This window comes from Coccinella septempunctata, chromosome 7 (assembly GCF_907165205.1).
Source record: "Coccinella septempunctata chromosome 7, icCocSept1.1, whole genome shotgun sequence".
Classification (NCBI taxonomy): domain Eukaryota; kingdom Metazoa; phylum Arthropoda; class Insecta; order Coleoptera; family Coccinellidae; genus Coccinella; species Coccinella septempunctata.
In genome coordinates, this window is record NC_058195.1 from 7,690,861 (window position 1) to 7,707,244 (window position 16,384).

The following is a 16,384-nucleotide window of genomic DNA, read 5'->3' on the forward strand; positions in this document are numbered from 1 at the left end:
CTATGGTATAACCTCAATATTTATTTCAATTTTGCTATCGAAAAAATAAATACAAAAAAACATTTGGCTATCCTTTCAAATATTTCAATTAAGGCATTGAAATGGTTAAAGAATCCAGTAGGGACAGTTCTAAAAAAAAGCGAAAAACAGCTTCCAGTGCAGACTCTGAAAATGAAGCCGATATATACAAGGTATTAACGACTGTTAAAACGAAATATCAATCGATAATGGCTAATGTTTCAGAAAGCTGTAGATTTCGAAGAGAAGGAAGCTCTAAGCCGACCGGCTGATGATGATGCTGAACTATACATGGAAATCAGCCAGGATATAAGACAACTTTTAATTGAAATATTTCATTTGAAAACGCAGAAAGTTCCTGATGTAGGGCCTTCAAATTCAAGGCAATACATTTTCTATTTACATTTCAATTTTGCAGGCAAAAGAACAAATTACAAAGAAATGCAGAGAAGCTTGTGTTAAAGTAGCCATTCTAAAAAAATTGAATAGAATGGAGAAGGTACGTCTTGTTAAAGCAAGGGAAATGCTATCATCAGAGAAACAGAAAGTTGACTCTATCAACTTACAGTACCAAAATCTCTTGTATGAGGCTAATCATTTGATTTCTGAATTCAACAAATGTTTTCAATTTAAGTAAGTTTCAAACATTTCTTTTCAAAGAAAGATCTTTTAATGTCTGAATTTTCAAGATCTAAAGATGAGGATATTGAGCTTATTAGCATAGATGAATTCTTGAGAGAAGCACCTGAATCAGTTACAAAAGCCTTTAAAAATGTGAGTTGGTCTCCATGAGAAAATGTGATAAATAAACCTTTAACTTTTTATTTTAGGTAGATGAAAGTGATGATGTTAAAAAGCACGAATTGAGATTAGCCAGACTCGAATATGAATTAGAGCAAAGGAAAAACTTAGCTAAACTGTGTAAAACTTTGGAGGAGGAGAAGAAAAAAATTGGACTAGGTGAAACAGTTGTTGAAAAGTCTAGAGGTTGAAAGCTTATAACATTACTTTTAGATATCATTGAGCATAAGAAAAAATTGGACGGATTGGCTCCAAAATTGAACGCTGTCTTAGAGGTTACAAAACCATTGCAGGAGTACCTTAATATACCATTAGACAAACTGCGTGCTGAGCACAAACTTGCTTACCTTTTACCAGAGCCATTATATCTTTTTTATGTCAATGTCGATGGTTTCAGGGAAGTATATGGTGTGTATTACAGTTACACGAAGAAATCATTTTTTTATTTGTACTATTTATTTTAGATCAATCGATCACACTTTCCATTGTTGGTGACCATGAAGAAGCTTCCCAGTGGAAAGTGCAACAGGCGTCATCCAGACTACAGGATGAAGAAGATACTGAACCAGAAATTGAACAGGATTTAGAGGTAAGTTAATAACTGAAAAAAAATCGACCTGAAAGTATCAGAATATGGTTTAATATTCAGGAAATCGTCGAAGTGAAGAAGAGGAGGCATAGAAAATCAACCACCAAACCCCAAGATCCAAAGGAAGAAAAAAAAAAGAAAGTACTACAAACCCATCCCTTATCTGTTGAAGCAACTGTGAATATTAAAGAATCACTATCGATCAAATTGAAACTCAACTATTATTATAACCTCAAAATAGTGACAGTCAAGTCTGATGTCTCTCTGCCGAGTAATATAACAGGTACAGTAAAAATTTTAAATCGTCAGTGCCTTTAATCAAATTTTATTTCAGGAAATACAGCCAAAGAAGTGCTGATGGGGGAAACATTGTTGGGTGAATTGGTTGAAGGGGATACTGGACTAGAGAGTCCAAATTCCACAACGTCCCATCAGCTGAAAAAATTCTCTCTCGGTCCATATGAAACATTGATACCGGACATTGGTTTTGCCTACGGTTGGGCTCAAAAAGCTTGCGGCCTAGATTTTCTCAGTCAACAGGTATGTTTTGATTTTAACTCTATCCAAGAAACGTTTTGAATATTGTCTTGCAGACCTCCAAGGAACAAAGTCAGAAGTTGAGCATTCTAAATGTAGAATTTGTTATGAAGACGTTACACAGCAAATTGAAGTCGAGATATGCCCTAGCACTTCAGCTGCAATTATTAGGTAAAAAAATATTTATGTTAGGAAGGTAATACATTGCAATTTTTTTTTTTTAAGAACAAAACCAGATTCCTAGCATACCTGATAATTTGGAAATACCAAAAAATATGATCGCCTCTCTGACTAAATGGTCGTCAAAAAGTTATCAGCAGTTTTGCCATTCGCCGGGTACTGCAGCTCTTCTTGAAGAAGAGATCGTCAAACCTAACGATATATTCTATTGTGCCACTATCACTAGAAATAATGGTAAGATTAGAAAGTTTTCTCTGTAAACGTCAAATTGAAATTTTTTTCAACAGCTTCAATGGATTGTCTCATTGTTATAAAGAATGAATTTCCAGTGCAACCCCCAATATTGTCTTTAACGATTAATTATAACGGTAAACATCATGCAGGAAATAGTGATGATATTAGAGTAAGTCTTCTCATAAAAATCTGAATGCTGTATTGAATCATTCATTTCATTTATAACAGGATATGGAAAGAAGTTTGAATACTATTTGGTCAGTAACTTATTCGGCAGCCGAGTGGATATTAGCTGCACAGATAACCCTTGCCTGCTGTTACTTGGATGTTTTTCTAGAAACACAGCATTCAGAGGCTTTTCCGCAGAACAGTATCTTCTTCAGAAGCGTATGGTAATAATCAGTTCAATCAAATTGTTTACAAATCCATAACAGAATTGTTTTTCAGCGCAAGAAATAGACGAAAACCGTTTCATTACCGAAAAGTAGGTAGTGGTGTATATACGCAATATTAAAATGTACTGGGGAAAATTTGAGTATACGCATTTTTGTTTGAAAAGAAAGTGTAATAATTTATAGTCTTATAATAAAATATACATTTTCAAATGCCTAGTTTTTCTAAAATTCGCTCATCAGAAAAGCTGGGTTGAGTTCCCTTCCTCGTGACAGAATCCGCGGCAACCACGCATGCTTTCTCCACCATCTCTTCCATAGGTAGATCCTTCCTTCTCACAAGGAAATACGCTAATGCACCGATAAATGCGTCCCCTGCTCCTGTCGAATCAACACATTCAACTTTCGGGGATTCTACATAAAAAATATTCCCCGATGTTTTCTCAGCAAAAACAGCCCCTTCGGCTCCTAAAGTGATCAGAACACTTTTACAACCAAGTGAAATCATTCTTGAAGCTGCTATTTCCGCTTCCCTACAAAATACCTCATGACAATATTTCTAGGAAACTAGTAGTATTGCCCAGAACTAAAAAAACTGTAGATTTTTAGTGGCCGATAGCAGAATCTTGAATCAGAGAATGATATGCAATATCTCACCTTTTATTGGTAACAGGCAACTTAGTGAACTGGGATGCTTCATGTTCATTAACACAAAAAATTGTAGGTAGCTCAAAGAGAGAAGGATCATATTCTGTTGTAAAAGGTGCTCCATTTAAAATGGAAATCTAGAACAATCATTCAGATAATTTGTCTTCTGAGATACTCAGGGATAAAAACCCTTAATTTCACCAAGACTAAAATGATGTTTCTCATACATGTGCTATAAGTATTGTTTGATATTCAAAATTGTAACGCTCTTTATCAAAATAATGAATATATATATATCAACACTTACACCCTTACATAACCTCATAGCCTTCACAGCTACATCTACTGAAGTCTCCAGCTGTAATATCAATAATTTAGCTGTTTCAATAATTTCAGAAGCCTCTTCTATATCTTCAATACATAATTTCTTGTTAGCTCCAGCAATAATAACGATTTGATTCTCCCCACTTTCGGCAACACTAATTTGTGCAATACCAGTGGATTCTCCATCAGTTTTGAAGACGAAACTTGTATCCACTTCATTTTTCATTAAATTAGATAAGTATTTATCCCCCCATGAATCATTTCCAACCTTGAAAACAAAATTATTGAATTGATATTCTTGCAAAGTGTTCCCTATTGCAATTCACTAACTCTTGCAATGAGTGTTGTAGAAACACCTAATTTAGCAGCAGCTACACATTGATTTGCACCTTTTCCACCGAAATTGGTGACGAATTCGGTACCATGAATTGTTTCTCCTGGCTTAGGAAGTCTTGGGGCATATCTTAAATAAATAACCAAAGCTGCCGAGTCCTGTACAACGAAGAGGTACAGACAAAGTCTCACTACAAATACTCACCCTACGAAATCTATCATGCAAGAACCCACAACCACGACCTCATTTGAATTAAAATCATTGCTACCATCATTGTCTCCTTCCATCATCTTAGATTCTATAGTCAGAAAGCAAGAGGATTTATCCAAAGCCTTGCTAACCAAATAAAGGCACTTATCTGTTTGAGTATTTGATTATCAAGCTTCTAACCTTGTGATTCATCTAATGATCTAATCATTGTTGATAGTTGGTATCAATTGCATATTGCATTCTTCAGGACAGAAGTGAAACAAGTCTCAAAAAGGGGATCAGAACAGAGCTGTTAATGAATTTTTAGTTGAACTGGGAGCGAACAACTATTATGTTGAGGAAGTGACGTACCTTTTATTGAACATGGAATAATTTATCTATGATTTAAACAATTGAAGCAATTATTCAAATTTGAGTTTCATAAATCATAATAAATTATCTGTCAAATTTGACCTTGACAGAGGCGACATCTACATCCATTGTAATGAAAATGAATCCTTTGATCTGGAAGGTCGAAAAAAGAAATCTATATGTTCGCTTTTCGAAATCATAAAATGCTCATTGGTTAACAGAACAGGAACCACAAAATAAATTTTTGGCATTCAGAATTAAAAAAGAAAGTACCGAGTGCAGTGCAACAAAAAACCTAAAAATTTATTTCTATGCCAGGTCCCAGGAAAATTTGACCATCATCAGCTGATGTATCACTACTTTTAGGATATTATTGATTAACTAGCAGAATATTTGGTATGAATTAAGTCAAGTATTTAAAATTCTCAATGTGTGGTAGGAGATGAAAAAATATTTGATGTATTGTGAGATTGATTTTTTCATGAGCCATATTTTTTATTCACTTTTTAATTTAAAAAACAGAAATGGATCTGGTTCCAATTGTTTTCCCAAAAATTAATGTTGAGCCAAATGCACAAAATACTGCTAGTAAGAAGAAAAGACAGAGAAAGAAACCTAAAGAGAAAAAAGCATCCAATTCGCAGGATGGTGCCGAAGGAGAAACTTCAAATGCAAGTGGGACCAAAAAGTCTAAGCAGAAAATTAAACCAGAAAATAATAAACCTTCAACTTCCTCTCAACCTGTTAACCAAGGTTGTGCAACATCAGTCAGTGCAATCAAACTGAACAAAAAAAACAAAACAGTGACAGAAGAAACGTTTAGGGCTGCAGTATTACCTCCACTGATGTCCATTTCTATTGACAATACCGTAAGAATGGATATTTCTAACAACACTAATAAAAAAGCTTCTAAAAAAACTCATTCATACTACGGCCATTCTTATGGGGGCCTTTCAGTTTTTAAGAATTTGAAAAAACAAGGCTCAAACATTTGGAGTCCACCAAAGATAGCTACTGAAAAAAATAGTGATTCTAATAACGAAGTTATCTCAACAAACAACTTCACTTTTGACATTGAAAGAATTCATAAACCTTCAACAGGACATTTCATTCGTAAAAGATCATCAAATAAACATGTAAAACTTCATACATTTGGTCCTAAATTTCCAGTTGTATTCCATAGTCATTGCACAGAACAAGACCCTGAAATAACCATGGATAGGTTACGTGAGAAATTTGATAATATCGGCCTGAATTCTTCTATCATAAGCAACGATTTAGATACAAGTTTTCAACACGAAAATCATTCATTTATGATAGATGCAACTGTAAACACTACTAATGACTTCAATACCACAAATTCAGATAGTTTGAACGAAAGTTCTAAATCACAAAAAAAACCTAAGAAAACGAAAAGAGCTCAGATAAAACTGAAGAAAAAGAATGTCAAGAGGGAATTGTGCTATCCGGAGTTTATGCAATTGGAAGAGGTTAATGAAGGATTGAAAAATGGTTCATTGGTTAAAGGCATGATTAGGATTAATCCCAGGAACTATAGGGAAGCTTATGTTTCTAGTATAACTAGGGGTGACACTGATTATTTCATCAAATCCGTATTGGATCAAAATAGAGCTTTGGAGGGAGATGAGGTAGTTTTGAGGATAAAACCAGAAACAGAGTGGGACGGAGGAAGAAAAACGGCATCTGTGGTATACATTTCTAACATGGTAAGTCTTTAAGCATATGTTATTTTAGTTTCGCTTGAACAACAGTGTTTTTCACATTTCATCGAAAAACTCGTTTTATTTGTTTCAAGAGAGGGTTCTGTCTTAGGTTCATCCCAGAACCACCGTAGGAAAACTATCGCCACTTCCCAACAACGAAAATTTTGCAGCGTTCCTACCCAGAGACAAGAGGTTCCCTTACGTTTACATACCAACGATAAGCTGGCCGCAGGGCTTCAAAACCAACCCGAGAAACTTCGACAAAAACCTGTTTCTCGCTAAAATAACAGAATGGACCAACCTGGAATACGCCAGAGGACTGATAATAGAGAACATAGGCGTTTCCGGCGACTTAAAAATCGAAAATTTGGCTATCATGAAGTACTGCGGACTGGATTATGAACCTTTCGGCAATGACGTATTGAAGTACCTACCAAAGACTGCAGATCTGCAGGACGACTGGCTGGTAGGAAGGGAGGACCTGAGGAAAGACTGTATCTTCACCATCGATCCGTTGACTGCTAGAGATCTCGATGATGCTGTGTCGTGTAAGACTCTACCCGATGGGAACTTCGAAATTGGAGTGCACATCGCAGATGTTACTTTCTTCCTCAAAGAAGGTTTGAAAATTGCTTGATATTCAACATTTTCGGTTAAATAAATGAAGGTCTTCAATTACAGGAACCGACCTGGATAAACAAGTAGCTTGGAAAGCTACAACTATATACATGGTGAACAATGTATACCACATGCTCCCAGTTGAATTATGCATGAACTGTTCTCTCCTCCCAGGCAAAGATAGGCTCTCTTTTTCAGTCTTCTGGATAATGACACCAGAGGGAGAGGTACTGAGCACCCGTTTTGCTAGAACTGTGATGAATTCCTGCGTCCAATTGGCCTACGAGCACGCTCAAGCTATAATCGAAGACCCTGATAACTTCGACAGATCCTCTTTGCCAAAAATCACCAACGGCTATAACGTGGATGACGCCAAGGACGTCGTACTTAAACTGTATCAAATTTCCAAGATATTGAGAAGAAAGAGGTTCGAAAATGGCGCTCTTAGGATTGACCAGGTCAAGCTATCCTTCGAACTAGATCCTAAAACTGGTTACCCCGTGAGGTATTTCGTGCAGGAGTTGAAGGAGTCCAATAGACTAATTGAAGAATTCATGCTGTTGGCCAATATATCTGTGGCGGAGAAGATACTCGATCGATTTCCTGACGTTGCGTTCTTGAGGTTACACGAGCCACCCAAGTTGAACATGTTGGTAGAACTGAAGAGGGCTTTGGAGTCTGTCGGGATTCACGTTGACATAACATCCGCCAAAAGTATACAGAGCTCTCTATTGAGATATGCGTCGGACGATGAAGCGGGTGAGCAAATAGGTTTATCCTACATTTTTACTGCCCTCTCACTCTTGATATTGGAGCTAGTTCTCCTAAAACTCCTATATTTCCACAGGAAAAATCAGATCAGTTGTGCTCAATCATCTGTTCGCAAAGCCAATGACACGGGCCCGCTATTTCTGTCCAGCAGTTGAGGTGGCTGCCGAATCCTTCACTCATTATGCACTAAACGTGCCCTTATACACCCATTTCACCTCACCTATAAGACGTTACGCTGATGTTATGGTCCATAGACTACTTGCAGCTAGTTTAGGTGGGTATTCAAAAATTGATATATAGCAGATAAAATAATTCGAGCTGTATTATGTTGGGAAGATTATTAAATTTATTTGCAGGTCTAGCAGAGAAACCGAAATTAAGCTCTGAGGAAGTGGCAGAAGTCGCAGCAAGGTGTAACCTGATCAAATATAATGCCAAAAAAGCTCAAGAAGAGAGTAGTCACCTATACCTGTGCCATTATATTGTCAAAAACCAACCCTTCATTAGAGAGGCAGCTGTGGTGGAAGTTAGGGAACGAAGCTTTGATGTGATAGTTATGGAATGTGGCGAAGTTGTGAGAGTTCATCTACATGTAAGTTTCTCAAAAAATTTTAAATCATCGGAACTCCTGTTAAAAAAGTATTTGAAAATAATAAGAAATTTTTTAATATCTGGAACAAAGTTTACATAACACTCAACATCAATTCAACTGTTTCTGGATATCGTCTGTTATTATACCAAATTCATTTATTTCGGACTCCAATTCAGCGCAATTTTTCGTTTTCTCTTCGTAATCCTTGGTATCTTCTAGTAGCTCTTCTGTAAGTTGCTTCACCGCCTTGAAATCGTAATCTAGATACTTGTTTTTCCTCTTTTCAATTTCTTTCACATGATTTTCTCGAATTCTTTCAATCTTTTTCATCAGGGAATCAATATCAAGTAGACCCTCCTGAATTTTGAGTTGTTGCGAGTCTTGATCTAAGGTAGTCGAGAGTTCGTTAATTTTATCGCTCCAATATCTGACAGTATTCTCGAACTGCAATTGTTGATCCAAAGATTTCTTGCTCAGAGATTCATTGTTCCTCTTAAGTTCTTCCAATTTGGACATTTGAGTTTCAAGTTGATTCCTTGAATCCGCCAATAATATATTCAGTTTGAAAATTTTTATTTGGTTAATCTCAAATTCATCTTTCATGTTCAAAAACACATTTCTCAGTTCAGAATATTTCTTGAAAGATTCCTCGTACTTTTCTCTCAATTCTGTGTTTTGCACTTGGTTTTGTAGAAAAGCATTCTTCTCATTGAGAGTTATTAATATTTCTGCATAATCTATATCATTCTCAGAATCAGACATTTTTTTTGAATTGATAAGATTTTCTGAATTTTTCCTGTTCACTTGTCTTTTTTAGTCATAGAAAGTTTTTCCATAGAACACTAACATAATTCATAGAATACCATTATCATTTATGGAAAACTGATCACAGATGAAATTGCCCATTAATTTAGCTTATAACATTCATAGCCTATGCATTGCTTCATCTTTTACTATTTTCAATTAATCGGAGCAACCTTTATTTTCAATTCTTTTCAGGAAGTGGAAGGCGCTTCTTACGAGGTTGAGGATATAACAAATATCGACCTAGATTCTGATGAAAGGGAGCAAGAAATACAAAAAAAATATTGGAGGATAACGTTATCATATCCACCCACGAAACAATATCCAGCTGTCATGACCGTAATTGAAATGTTCACCTTAGTGAGAGTTCTATTGAAAAAGTGTCAAAAAACTCAAAAATTGGTAGCGAGATTAGTTAGACCGAATTCCTGATACATGATAATGGTGCTGAAATTCATTTTTAACAGTTTTGTTTTTATATTTGTAAATAAAGTACATTTTACATGAGAAACAAATACAAGTATTAAAACTTCAAATATTCGAGTTAATTTTTTCTATTTTTATGCTTCATAAGTTATCGAGTTAACATGAGATATATGGGTATGTAAGAAATACCTATTTAGAAAGATAGAATTTTGTTTTTCGGAGTATGAACAAATTTTACTCACCTTTCAGGAGTTTCACAATCAAAACGCCGAAAACTACACTAAAATACTTGAATTTAATACCCCAGAATTTGAATTTCGAATCTACCTACATGACATTTGTGGAATTCGCAGTATCATAGAAATTTGTTTTCCTCAACCCAATGTTTCTTTTTCTTTCACATAAAATATTTTGAAGAAAGAAAAAGAAAACACCAAAGAGATGACATCTGTCTCTGTTGACATGTTTATCAAACAGGAATAAATAAAGTTAATTGTTATTAGGTGGAAGAAATGTCTTGTATATAATTATTATTCAAAAATAATCTACGAAAATGATAAACAGCTTCTAAATATCATATATACGGTATTATATAAGTAAGTTTTCACAAGTATTTGAAGCCAAAAATTCATATAATAATTTTCAGTTTTCGGGAAGTGAAAAATCAGCCGAATCATAAAATTTTCCAGAATAAACGATGGATAGAATACCAATACCTGGTCAGATTGGTTATCTAATTCTCAATGAAGATGGTGCAGTTTTATCTTCATCTGGAGAATTAGAAAATGATGAAAGAACTGCCACAATTATTATGGATTTGTTAACACTCACCCCTCAAATAGATCCCCTTGGTTTTGCGCCAGAAGAAGGTTTCAAGAAGCTCTCAATAACCTACAAGAACCATTGCTATGTTGTTTGTTTATCGAACAGAAAAATTCATATCATAAAGAAGAATTTGAATTCGATTGATGATTCACTTTCAGTTAATGTATAAGGAGATTCAGGAATATTCTTGTGGCGAATGCTATCTGTTCAAGTGGTTTTTGTTACTGTGGTGATCTAATTTGTATTTTATCCCCTATGATTTCAAGATGTTTATGAATATATATTATATATATATATATGGGTATTCTTCACTGTCTATAACCTTTGCTCTTGAGTTTAGTTTGTTTATAGCACAGCCATAGACATAGAGACATGGACTGAGCAATGTCAGCATGAAATTGGCCTATTTTATAGAAAGAGAGAAACGCACGTCGGGAATGCAGTTGTCTCTTTTTTGTTCACATAGAGGTGAGTGTAGACCAATCAAAATTCTAGAAAGAGACAACTGCATTCCCGACGTGCGTTTCTCTCTGTCACTTTTTTTGACCGTATTTCATGCATAGATAAAAAGGAAAGGCTCAGTCCATGTCTATATGTCTATGAGCACAGCATAGAGCAGATAGAGCTCTTGTCTCTGCAGCACAGTGAACTTTAAAAGAACACTGCCAGAGACAAGCTAAGACACAGACAGGTTGTCTTGTCTGAACACTGCTATTAATCCAAAGAGTCAGAGCAAAGATTAACCTCTTTTGTCAGAGACAACCAGAGTATACAACGATACTCTTTGGTCGAACTACGCCACTGGCCGTTGGGGCCATAGACATATGTCTATGGTTGGGGCAGCTAAGAGCTAACTTCACTCCTTCATTTTTTCGATGATTAGCCTTTATTTCTATGAATCTCAATGTTTTGACGTTTAACATAACCTAAAATCTTTCAAATTAATAAATACTTTTGAATAATGTTTGAAACTTTTTTATGAATTAACATGGAAAAAGCAAACTTGCTTCAAATGGTGCTCTGAAAAAAGTTGTTGAAAATAGCATAAAGGTAAAACTAACAGCATTCAACAATTTCGTAAATCTTAAGATATTCTCGAATCATTAGGGTGATATCCACTTTAGGTTTCAGTGAAAATAGGAGATGGTTATTCATATCGCGAAGAGGAGATTAAGATGGATCCTTCTGATAGGTCTCATTCTCGTAATGTTTCATTTGTGTGGCGGATTCCTGCATTTATTTGCTAAGGATTTCAATGAGGATTTTGATTATCCATATAGTGGTAATGTGAAATTTCTGGTGGATCAAATGTTGAATGGAGCTGAATTCACACCATCAAACTTCTATTACTTCAAATACAAATCTAATTTGAGTCATATCTGTAACAGTTCAGTGAAATTGTTGTTTCTTGTTAAATCTGATCCGGAACATTATGAACAGAGAAACGTTATAAGGTGGACATGGGGTTCTTCGAAGCAACTTGAAGGGAACGTCAATATAAAAACTGTTTTTCTCATAGGGGAACGTGAATTGGGAGACGATCGATTAAATACAGAATTCAATACTCACAACGATATATTGCAAGGGAACTTTAGTGATTCATATTTCAATAACACAATAAAAACTATGATGGGTCTTAAATGGGCCTTTGAGTTCTGCTCGAAATCCACTGACTATATCATGTTTGTTGATGACGATTACTTTGTTTCTGCGAAGAATGTGTTAGAGTTTGTTAAAAATCCATATATTTATCCTGGGAGGGATAAAACTGTTGAAAAGTATAGTTTCTTAGACTTAAGTCCTGATAAATTCGAGTTGTATGCAGGATATGTATTTGAGTCATCTCCCTTTCGATCTTATTTCAGCAAGTGGTATGTATCTTTAAGGGAATATCCATATAATAAGTGGCCTCCTTATGTTACTGCTGGAGCTTTTGTTCTGAGTAGATTATCTCTAATAAGGATGTATTATGCGAGTTTATTCATGGATCATTTTCGATTTGATGATATTTACATTGGTATTCTAGCCTACAAGCTCAGAATTGAACCTGTACATAATACCAATTTTCATTTTTATAAATTGCCATACACACCTACTGGTTATCACAAACTAATAGCTACACATGGCTATAGTAGTCCAGATGAATTGTGGGGTGTATGGAAACAATACAAGAATAATGAACAAATCTGATGGTTCTATTAGGGAGAATTGTTAAAACTATGATTCCATTTTCGTTACGTTTATCTGGCATCACCATTGGTTGTTAAATATTGAAATTTCATTTGGTATGAAGGCGTTATTACGCTGGATCCAACTTATAGCCCCGTTGTGGGGTGTATTGAAGAAATTTTCTCCATTTCAGATTACTGAAATAGCCAGTAGTTTTAGTGCTGATTGAATATTTGTATTTGAAATCAGTAAATCATTGCGAATGCTCACATTCTGAATAGAATTAGAATTCAACAAAACGTTATTTTTATATTTTTATTGAAATGTTATCACTATTGTGAATTTTGAATTATTTTCGTTTTTGTTGTGTGAAATCTACCTCTTGAAGAGCGACTAATTGACACTTCTTATCGTTATAAAATTGTACTGCAAGTGTGGAATATATTTGTTATATTTATAAATGTTGTGCGTTTTATTTGCGAAACATAAAATTTCCTTCTACAATCTTCATTGGATCGCCAAAGAATGAACAATCGAGATTTCAATATAAGATGAGTTTCTTGTGATTTAGTTTAATGAAGCCATTAATTGTCATGAGGACCATATTTTGTGTGAGTAATATGCAAACATACGCAGGCGTATTTTCCGCACCATTTGATAAAGTGAAAAGTGACTCTGCGACTTGAAATGCGTACGGGAAAAGAGTTGAAGGCGCACGCTTGTAGTTGAAGTAAGTGTTCGAGCACTGGATTTGCCAGCTTTGCCAACTCAACTTGACTTGATTTTTTGTACTTATAGTAAATTTCTATGCTCACACATAAATTGTATGTGTCACAGCGCGAAGGTTGAGGTAGAAAGTAATAAAAATATAACGCAAAAATTGCAATGAAACTTTTCCAAAGGAGGAATTTACCATGGTACTCGCTGATAATACTCGCCATATTCCTGTTCCACATTTTCGGAGGATTTTTCCGTCTCATGGAAAAGAAGTTCAGCAAAGATTTCAATTATCCTTACGACGTCAAACTCAAACAACTGGTCGATAGAATGATGATCGGAGAAAAATACACACCGCTCAACGAATTCCAGTATAGCATCGATAGTTATGGGCCTTACATATGCAAAAACCCGGCTAGATTGTTGTTTCTCGTGAAATCTGCGGCTAAAAATTACCGCAGACGGAATATCATAAGAAAGACTTGGGGATCTCCCGTACATTATGAGAGTGTGAAGACGGTGTTCTTGGTAGGGGAGACCACCTCGAAAAGTGTGAACATGATGGTGGTCAGAGAGAACGAGATACTGAAAGATTTAGTTTTGGGCAACTACATCGATTCCTATTATAATTTGACACTGAAAACCATGACTGGTTTGAAATGGGCCTCTGAAATATGCTCACAAAACGTAGAATACTTCATGTTTGTCGATGACGACTACTACGTATCCACGAAGAACATATTGAAGTTTTTAAACGATCCTTACACCTACCCTGGGACAGAATTCGACGTTAAAAACGTTACAAATATCGACACAGACGAGTTCTGTCTGTACACCGGATTCGTATACAAAAAAGAGAGACCCATACGAAAAATTTTCTGCAAGTGGTTCATCCCCCTCAAAGATTACCCCTATGATTTTTGGCCACCATATTCAACGGGTGGGGCGTATATTTTGAGCCGAAAATCGTTGCGTATGATGAACTACGCCAGTTTGTTCACGAAACCAATTCGATTGGAGGATGTTTACATAGGTTTGCTAGCCTACAGACTGGGTATACAGCCTGTAAGTAACAACGAGAATTTTAAAATGGAGGCCAAATATGATTTTGAGGGGTATAGACACGTTTTAGCCGCTCATGGTTTCCAAGAACCGAGGAAGTTGTGGATGGTTTGGAAGGAACAGAGTTTGGCAGACCAGAATAGTTCGTTAGGTAGTTGATTGGTTTTGTATATACTTCGAAATGAAAGACTATATACAGCTATGATTAAGAGAAGAAGACGCTTAGGTAGTTCGCTAATCCAAATTTATTCACGATGAGTGAAATACCAAGATCACCAACGTGGTTTCTTGTTTGACTTGCCAATTATAACAGCGGTTGTAATAATGGAAGTATTCGATAGAAGACAATGACAAATTTTCTGTTAATTAATGAATAAATAAGAGCTGCCGGCTTACAGCCTACTTCGTAATTATATTGAATTTATTGATTGTCACATAGCTTTCTTGTCCTTTGAACTGGAATTGGTGAATTTCTTAACCACAAAACACGTAATCGAATTCGGAAAGCCAAAGTATATCTGAGACTTGTTCTAAGTAAAGAAAAGATGAAAAACTGTTGCTTCATTCATCTCCAACTATTGAAGTACAATTTTCTGCAATGCCGGTCTCTTATTTGGAATAAATTCAGTAAATAGAAGAAAGTTTTTTCTTCGACATGGGACATGGCTATGATGACAAATACACTAGCCCAGGCCATGATTGAATGCATTTCATAAATACTACACTACTCTTCGCCATCGACGAGTTAAATTTCTACTACCCACCCCTGTGTGTGATCAATGCTAACCACACATTCGTCAGTTTTTGTCAAACTGATGATTGACGTAGGTTTGTTTGAAATTGCAATTGTTTGACGTCGAAATCTCGATTTTTTTCTTATACACCCCATCAGCCTCGTGGGCCAAGAGTGCTTGCTGGACACGCTCCGATTGTTCGTCTTTCATTTGGCATTTTTCGCGGCCCTAGAGATGCAGCGGGTCACCCAGAGGTCGAAAAACTTATATCGATGACGGCATATCTCAAATTTGATGAGACATGCGACCTGCGCTTCTTAGGAGATATATGCTTCAATCCCGCTGAAACTTTAAAATTGTCTATTCAACTATTGTCATTTCAACTAGATTGTTAGCGTGTCTTGACAATGAGTTTTCACAGATTTCCAGATGTTTTCAACGATGCTTAGCAATGGGAAAATATTCCAAACATTCTGGGATTATTTTCTGAAACAATGTTAATGAAAAGTTAAAATTGATTATCCAGCCAGGAAAACTACAGATGATTGCCCACAAAAAATCTTAGTTTGCACGAAAGGAAATATTATTGAGAATCATGCAAAATATGGGAATGATTCGGACGAGATTAGAATATTTAATGATACTTGGGAATACTGTTTGAGATGTGCATACAACATAAACTCTTTTGGTTTTACCGTTCGATTATTATGTTTATTGGTATTTTAAATGGTGTCATTCGGGAATATTCGACAGGATTGGACTTATTTCTAGCTTCATCAGAGAAGTAGGAGAATTTCACGATTATTCAAGCTATCAGCCTATTGCAAATAACAATTTTCAAACAGTTTACCTTTCCTTTCATCCTTTACAAAGTTTCATCAGTAAAACCTTGCCTACTATCTCATTAACGAAACTGGTGAACAACAAAAAACTTGAATGAAGCGGTATTAGACCGAACCTATTTTGAATGAAAGCACGTGATATAAAGGTTAAAATACGTTGAAACCTTTCACTGGCATCATCTGTTTCAATAGATCACCTTGCATCTAACTCTCATTTATCTCCACCTTCCTCTTAAGAAAATATATTGATCTGACAAGGTTAGAAATTGTAAAATCCATCCATAAACCATGTCGAATCTAGATGGACTTGACAATAATGCATTGCTGAAGTCAAGAAACGATTGTATTTTAGGAAAAAGAATCGCAATATTAGACATCTATCGATTATTGATTTAGGTATTCAATTTTTCCAGGTGGATATTGATCAGAAAATGAATTTTTTGAAGGTTTTGCACAGATTACTTGAAATCCTGAAAAAATTG

General features: G+C 35.5%; 6 protein-coding genes and 1 long non-coding RNA gene across 11 annotated transcripts in view; 5 read left to right on the forward strand and 2 right to left on the reverse strand.

Annotated features, from left to right (window-relative positions):
- LOC123317498 overlaps positions 1-9,889 on the reverse strand; it is a 48,402-nt gene extending 38,513 nt beyond the window's left edge. The window contains exon 1 of the long non-coding RNA XR_006538174.1: positions 9,796-9,889. This is a non-coding gene — a long non-coding RNA (uncharacterized LOC123317498). The remainder of the gene's footprint in view (positions 1-9,795) is intronic.
- On the forward strand, positions 20-2,956 carry LOC123317482 (THO complex subunit 5 homolog B). Its single transcript, XM_044904054.1, has 14 exons — positions 20-191; positions 244-381; positions 437-651; positions 708-792; positions 849-978; positions 1,033-1,227; positions 1,284-1,408; positions 1,469-1,691; positions 1,743-1,948; positions 2,002-2,116; positions 2,171-2,359; positions 2,413-2,528; positions 2,588-2,751; positions 2,807-2,956. Exons 1-14 carry the CDS (start codon positions 102-104, stop codon positions 2,871-2,873), a joined length of 2,058 nt encoding a protein of 685 aa, XP_044759989.1. The 5' UTR covers positions 20-101; the 3' UTR covers positions 2,874-2,956.
- Positions 2,904-4,650, reverse strand: LOC123317490 (ribokinase-like). Of its 2 annotated transcripts, none has more exons than XM_044904062.1 (6): positions 4,448-4,650; positions 4,262-4,355; positions 4,054-4,186; positions 3,707-3,991; positions 3,409-3,536; positions 2,904-3,284 (listed from the first exon to the last, which is right to left on the reverse strand). In XM_044904062.1, exons 1-6 carry the CDS (start codon positions 4,473-4,475, stop codon positions 2,960-2,962), a joined length of 993 nt encoding a protein of 330 aa, XP_044759997.1. In that variant the 5' UTR covers positions 4,476-4,650; the 3' UTR covers positions 2,904-2,959. The 2 variants fall into 2 exon arrangements, with proteins under 2 accessions (XP_044759997.1, XP_044759998.1); XM_044904063.1 differs by having other exon boundaries at positions 4,262-4,556; positions 4,619-4,636.
- LOC123317478 (DIS3-like exonuclease 2) lies at positions 4,850-9,667 on the forward strand. 3 transcript variants are annotated; one of them, XM_044904038.1, is made up of 7 exons: positions 4,850-5,082; positions 5,141-6,345; positions 6,452-6,962; positions 7,024-7,719; positions 7,808-8,005; positions 8,088-8,323; positions 9,323-9,667. In XM_044904038.1, the coding sequence occupies exons 2-7, from the start codon at positions 5,143-5,145 to the stop codon at positions 9,557-9,559; spliced, it is 3,081 nt and encodes a 1,026-aa protein (XP_044759973.1). In that variant the 5' UTR covers positions 4,850-5,082; positions 5,141-5,142; the 3' UTR covers positions 9,560-9,667. The 3 variants fall into 3 exon arrangements, with proteins under 3 accessions (XP_044759973.1, XP_044759972.1, XP_044759971.1); XM_044904037.1 differs by having other exon boundaries at positions 4,850-5,014; XM_044904036.1 differs by having other exon boundaries at positions 4,850-6,345.
- A 103-nt stretch (positions 9,890-9,992) lies between the features above and the next one.
- LOC123317494 (ragulator complex protein LAMTOR4 homolog) lies at positions 9,993-10,672 on the forward strand. Its single transcript, XM_044904068.1, has 2 exons — positions 9,993-10,149; positions 10,200-10,672. Exon 2 carries the CDS (start codon positions 10,251-10,253, stop codon positions 10,545-10,547), a length of 297 nt encoding a protein of 98 aa, XP_044760003.1. The 5' UTR covers positions 9,993-10,149; positions 10,200-10,250; the 3' UTR covers positions 10,548-10,672.
- A 594-nt stretch (positions 10,673-11,266) lies between these two features.
- On the forward strand, positions 11,267-13,008 carry LOC123317489 (beta-1,3-galactosyltransferase brn-like). Of its 2 annotated transcripts, none has more exons than XM_044904060.1 (2): positions 11,267-11,428; positions 11,503-13,008. In XM_044904060.1, exon 2 carries the CDS (start codon positions 11,522-11,524, stop codon positions 12,566-12,568), a length of 1,047 nt encoding a protein of 348 aa, XP_044759995.1. In that variant the 5' UTR covers positions 11,267-11,428; positions 11,503-11,521; the 3' UTR covers positions 12,569-13,008. The 2 variants fall into 2 exon arrangements, with proteins under 2 accessions (XP_044759995.1, XP_044759996.1); XM_044904061.1 differs by having other exon boundaries at positions 11,270-11,428; positions 11,510-13,008.
- Positions 13,009-13,371: 363 nt separating this feature from the next.
- On the forward strand, positions 13,372-14,755 carry LOC123317488 (beta-1,3-galactosyltransferase brn-like). Its single transcript, XM_044904059.1, has one exon. The coding sequence runs from the start codon at positions 13,433-13,435 to the stop codon at positions 14,483-14,485; it is 1,053 nt and encodes a 350-aa protein (XP_044759994.1). The 5' UTR covers positions 13,372-13,432; the 3' UTR covers positions 14,486-14,755.
- Positions 14,756-16,384: the final 1,629 nt, after the last annotated feature.